Source organism: Cyprinodon variegatus, unplaced genomic scaffold (genome assembly GCF_000732505.1).
Source record: "Cyprinodon variegatus isolate N-32 unplaced genomic scaffold, C_variegatus-1.0 Scaffold881, whole genome shotgun sequence".
Taxonomy (NCBI): Eukaryota; Metazoa; Chordata; class Actinopteri; order Cyprinodontiformes; family Cyprinodontidae; genus Cyprinodon; species Cyprinodon variegatus.
The window spans coordinates 326,784-332,762 of record NW_015151334.1 but is presented as its reverse complement, the minus strand read 5'-3'; the positions used below and the strand labels follow the sequence as shown (position 1 = coordinate 332,762).

At 41.7% G+C, this 5,979-nt stretch overlaps 1 protein-coding gene across 1 annotated transcript in view; it reads right to left on the bottom strand.

Annotated features, from left to right (window-relative positions):
- Positions 1 to 617: 617 nt before the first annotated feature.
- Positions 618 to 5,979, bottom strand: part of LOC107099533 (P2Y purinoceptor 14-like) — a 6,325-nt gene continuing 963 nt past the window's right edge. The window contains exon 2 of the mRNA XM_015397694.1: positions 618 to 2,035. Coding sequence (XP_015253180.1) covers positions 993 to 2,033 — 1,041 coding nt within the window. The 5' untranslated portion in view covers positions 2,034 to 2,035 and the 3' untranslated portion in view covers positions 618 to 992. The remainder of the gene's footprint in view (positions 2,036 to 5,979) is intronic.

The window sequence follows — 5,979 nt, the reverse complement described above, 5'->3', positions numbered from 1 at the left end:
TGGGCACCGTTTCATTCACAACACCTGTCCCATCAACCAGGAATAAATAAATCAACAGAATAATAATAATGCCTCTGCGTTATAGATTCTGAAAGGCCTTGCATAAAAAAAAAACGGAAAGAGGATAGGGGCTGAAGGACGCGAGGTAGGAGGGTAAAATAGGTTTAGCGCCACCGCAGCATGGGAGTCAGAATTACATTTAGGAGAAAACTGATCAAATTAGACCAGAGGAAAAAGAAAACATGAATCGATACTCATGCGGATGTGTCAATGTATCGGATCGTGGGTTGTTGGATCGATGCATCGATACAAAACAATTATTATTAACACTAGTTAAAAAACTAGTCTTAACTCACACCTCACCAATGTCTCATTCTGTCGCACATGGCTGGCTTATATATCATGTCAAGTCAACAGACTTGAGACCTGATGATGGATATTCTCTAGATCCATGATCTAGACACTATATGTGCAACTCATATATGATGTATACTATTCCTGTCTGTGAATAACCTCAAAGCTGTTTTTTGTTTGTTCGAAAAAGAAAAAGAATGCTGATATAAAGCAGGATTTATTGTTGTTTTTTTTACTGACATATTGATGGACAAACAGGACAAATGTTTCCATGACAGACAGCCAAAACCCACCATACCAACCCTTTATGTTGACTCTTATCTTCTCACATCCCTGCTTGTCTCAAAGTCCCATATTCTTGGTATTTTTCATCCTTATACAACAGTAAAATGCCATTGACTAAATAGTCTTTTAAGAACATTGTGGGCACAGCTACAGCCCTTACTAGAGGGATCTACAGTTCATATCTTACGTTATCTTCACAAAAATCCATCTATGTCTTAAACTGTTTGTGTCCACTGCAGACAGATGTTCCTGAAGCTTTAGATTTAAGGATTTCTTTCTTTCCCTATTTGTTCACAAAAATATCTTTCCTCCTGTGCAGGCGCTTCCACCTAGATGTAGCCTCCTCCCCCACCCTACATTTTACTAAGGCTCAGATCGGTTGACAGTGGCTTCCTCTTCTTTCTACCAGACAGTTTCCTTATGAGAGACTTTCTGAAGGTCCCACACATTAGGAAGTAGACCAGAGGGTCGAGGCAAACGTTCATTGCCGACAGGAAGAGAGTTCCCTCTTTGATCTGGTGAAGCCAGAATTTGCTGTCTTGGCTGAAGTGTTTAGGTGACACCTGGCTCATGGTGTAAGGTATTCGGCAGACATGGAATGGCACAAAGCAGATACAAAACACTCCCAGAATGCTGAAGATGTTGCGGTTGGAGTTGCGGTAGACTTCCCTGCTGTCACGTCGCATGCAGCGGTATGTTTTGTACACTTGTCGAGCAATGAAGGTGTAGGAGAAAGCCACAACAATGAGCGTCAACCAGAATAGGGACCAGGTAAATAGGCTAGTTGCTTGATGCCACTGTTTACCCAGTGGTGTCTTCAGTTGGATGCATTTGGTGAAGTTATGGCTGTTAGCCGGCCAGTTTGTCAGTATGCTATTGGGTGAGCAGCACAAAAAGAGTAGACTCCAGGTGAGGACTGCCAGAACCTGGGAAAAGGTGGTACTCTGCATCAGGTGTAGTACAGACACACCTCTACATTGTGACCTCAAGGAGGAGGTGGCCTTGGTTGAAGGGACATTTTGGGAAATCTTGACATAGCGTTCAAGGCTGATATATGCTATGAAGAGCAATCCAACATACATGGATATGTAGAAGAGGACGGCATTAAAGCGACATTCGATCATGTTGAGGTAGCGGCTGTCTAAATTCATTTTTGCGGCAACTCTGACAGGGAAGGAGAACAACATGAGGATGTCAGCCACAACCATATTCTTCAGGTAGACCACCAAAGCAGAATCTGCTGGGACTCTCAGGAAGATCCAGGCAGCCATGCCATTTAGACACACACCCAAAGCAAAGATGGCGATGTAGAGCGACGGGAGGACCTGCCTGGTGAAGGTAGAACCGAAGTCCGTCTTGTTGGTAGGGAGCTTAGAGGAATTAAGGAGGTCCATACCTGAAAACAAAATCAAACAAAAAAATTCAATAAATATTTATCTGGAAATGTTTGGCTTAGAATCTGTCAGATACGGGGATTTAACAAGCTAAAAACCCTTTATTAAAATTGTCTAAGCTAAGGAAATTGCTTAATATACTATGGCTTTTTTCTCCAGGCTTTGTGTGTGTATCCCAATGAAAAGGACCAATAAACCACATCTGGCAAGGGGTACAGGATGTATGTTTTCCCAGTAATTGCTCCTTTTTTCTTGCCAGTTGAATAACTTACCTTTTACCTGCTTTTTCTTTGATCTCAATGTGTTCTAGCTGAATTTTAGTCCGATTATTGCCAAGGTACACTTGTTGCTAATGTTAAATAGAGGTCAAAGAAAAAGCAGATCCAAATCAAACCAAGGCTTAGCTGTTCTTTGTAGTGAGTATGTGTGTGACATAATAGACTGTAAACTAAATTACATCCCCTTGTATTGTGTCATCTTGATTCAATATAAGGGTATTCATTAATGTAAATCCTTCATTAAGCTCCATTTCTCCCATTGATACACAGGGTTTCGCAAAAAATATGTAGTTGCAGCAGTTCGGCACAAGGGGTCTTATCAAATAGATTGAACGCTACAATCGCAATACACCATTGTGGCGGCTTCTGAAGGAAGTGGTGACTGCTAATTTGTAATCGTCTGTTAATAGTTCTCGCCAATAAAGAAACAATAGAGAAAATATATATAGTGCAACGAGTTTGGTGGCCCATATGTGGAAACAGCGGTGCTTCATTAAAAGGCAGAGTGACACTCCACCACAGAAGTGATAGAGTTAGAGTAACCAGAAGACCAGTTGAGGTTTGTTTATGTGCTAAAATCTCTATCAGACAAAAAAATCTGGCTATTTGTTTGGACTGTTCTGATTGAGCTGGACAAATCAAATTGGACTAGTAACAGACTTTGGAAATATTCTAAACAAACTAAAACAAAAATCAAGGAAATGTATGACTCTTTTTTTTTTTCTTGGTTGGTGCTGAAGCTTAATGAAAAACAACAAACATGTTTCCTGCTTTAGTTATGTATCTCTGCAACATAAATCCAAACTGTGATTCATCTGTAGTTAATAAACTTTCCAAAAGGCGTGGAATAAGACTTAGACAGATTTTATTTGTAATTTTGTTTGCAAAAGTGTAAAACAAACATAAATTTAGTTTGGAACAGCTCTCTGGACAATTTCATCTTTTTAAAAGTGTAGGCTTGAAAAATAGTAGAAACAAATATATATATGTATAAAAACAGTAATATAAATACATTACTGTAAATTTACATTTCTATTTTTTTTAATTTATTTATTTTATGTAATGATAAAATATCATAAAATACAATACAAGCAGTCTAATGGCAGTGGGGAAGAAACTGTTGTGGAATCTGCTGGATCTGCATCAGATGCTTCAAAGTCTCTTCCCAGAGGGCAGCGGGGAGAACAGTCCATGGTGGGGGGGTGAGGGGTCATTGATTATGTTATGGGCTCAGGACACGCAGCACTGGAATGAAATGTCTTTAATGGAGGGAAGAGGAGCCCTGATGATCTTCTCTGCTGTTCTTACCACTCTCCTCACCTTCTTCCAGTCTGAGGCGCTGCAGCCTCCACACCACACAGTGAGACAGCTGGTCAGAACGCTCTCTATGGTGCTTCTGTAGAAGGTGGGGAGGATGGATGGGGGCAGATGGGCTCTCCTCATCCTCCACAGGAAGTAAATGCGCTTCTTTTGATCAGTGAGGTGGTGTTTACATTCCAGGTGAGGGTGTCTGTGATGTTCACCCCCAGGAATTTGGTGCTGTTGACCACCTCTACAGCTGAGCTGTTGATGAGCAGTGGAGCGTGGCTAGGCCGGTTCTTCCTGAAGTCCAAGATGATCTCATTCGTCTTCTCCATGTTCAAGATGAGGCTGTTATCTTTGCACCAGTCCACCAGCTGCTCCACCTTCTCTCTGTAGTCCTGGTCGTTGTTGTCTCTGTTAAGGCCCACCACTGTAGTGTCGTCTGCAAACTTCACCATGTGATTGGTGGTGAACCTGGGGGTGCAGCCTGTGTCATCAGGGTGAACAGCAGGGGGCTCAGGACGCAGACTTGAGGGGAGCCTGTGCTTAAACTGATGACATCAGAGGTGTTCTGTCCAACCCGGACTGACTGAGGTCTGCTGATGAGGAAGTCTAGCAGCCAATAGCAGAGGGGTGTATTAAATCCCAGCTGTTCCAGTTTTCCAATCAGATGCTGTGGGGAGAGGGTGTTGAAAATGAACTGAAGTCCAGGAACAGCATCCGCACGTGAGCGTTCTTCTCCTCCAGGTGTGCCAGGCTCAGGGGGAGAGCAGCAGGGATGGCGTCCTCAGTGGAGCGGATGCGTCGGTAGGCAAACTGGAACGGGTCGAATGTTGGCGGCAGACTGGAGACGATGTGTTCTTTAAGCGGCTTTCGAAGCACTTCATTATTATTGAAGTCAGTGCGACAGGCCGGTAGTCATTGAGTGAGGTGACCTGAGGCTTATTTGGGACCAGAATAATGGTGGAAATAAACATTAATTTAGAAGTTTTCCCAGAAACCAGGATAACAACAGATCAGAGCTGATTAGGAAACCACATTTGATCTGTTTTATTTCTTTTTCCTCTGGAGTGTTGATGAGTGTTGTCAGAAGCTTAGAATATTAAAACTACTTAGATGGAAAAAAGGACATTAGTATCTGTATATAGCATCATATGTAAATCTCCTGTTCCATTTAATAGTGTTGAAAAGCCACAACTTCTGCTTTTTGCAGCCAAACAAAACAGGGCAACAATCCTTACAGGTGTTTCATCCATGAGAGAAAAAAGGGACTCATGTAACGGACCGTGAGAATATTTGCTGGTCATTTGTTAGGCAAAGCTGGCTCTGTGTAGCACTCTGTGTCTATTTGAGAGGGTGTATCGGTGATGAGGTGATGTCAGCTGTGGCAAAAACAATGTAAACAGTTTGTTTGTATGCATCATGCTTGAAAAGTGCACCAACTGTCATAGTAAATCTGCTTCTACCATCCAGAATAGAAGAGTTCCTCCTTAAGAGTATGAGTGATGACCACAGAAGATATGTGGTTCTGAAGGATGCTGTCTGTTGAGGCTCACAGTTTCCTCAACCACATCATCAGTGGCTGCACTTCCACAGATTTAAAAAAAAATAATAACAATAATTCTTTAAACACATTTTTTTCCCCACCAGGATGAGGTTGTTTCTCCAAATTGGTGGAAAGAAAACATTTATTTTCTTCTCACATGTCATTTGATAAACACCATGAAGTTCATACTGGCCAGAAAGGAAAAGCAGATGATAGGAAGAAGTAGGAGGCTGATGGCACCGCATAGTTTTTTTTTTAAATGAGTGATCACATAACCAGACAAAATCACGCGTGAATTTGGCGATAGTTAAATTGGGGTTTTTCTGTATTAGCTGCGTACAGACAAAGTGGTGCACATTTGTAATGTAATTGCAGCTGGATGGATATGTGGAGTTAGGAAGCTTGCAAGAAAAAAGGTTAAAATGTATTTAATGTCCTCAGACGGAGAGAGATAGAGCTCTAAATGAGGCAACCTTAGTAAATACATTTATACCTTATAAAAATCCCAACACACACTCCCCCCAGGGGAGCCAACCCACCTCCTGCATAAAGAACTTTTTTCACACTTGAACATATGGAGGAAAAGAACTTCAGTTCATCAGGGCTGCTCGCTGTTAGGTTAATATATCTTTCACTGGCCACATGGATCTCCTTAAAGCAACAGTCTTCCCCTTCATGCCATGAAGGAAGCCGTGTAACTCATTCTTATCTCTCATGACCTTTGTTTGGAGCCTGTGAGGCTAAGAATTCAATTCAATTCAATTCAGTTTATTTATATAGCGCCAAATTCACAACACATGTCATCTCAAGGCACTTTACA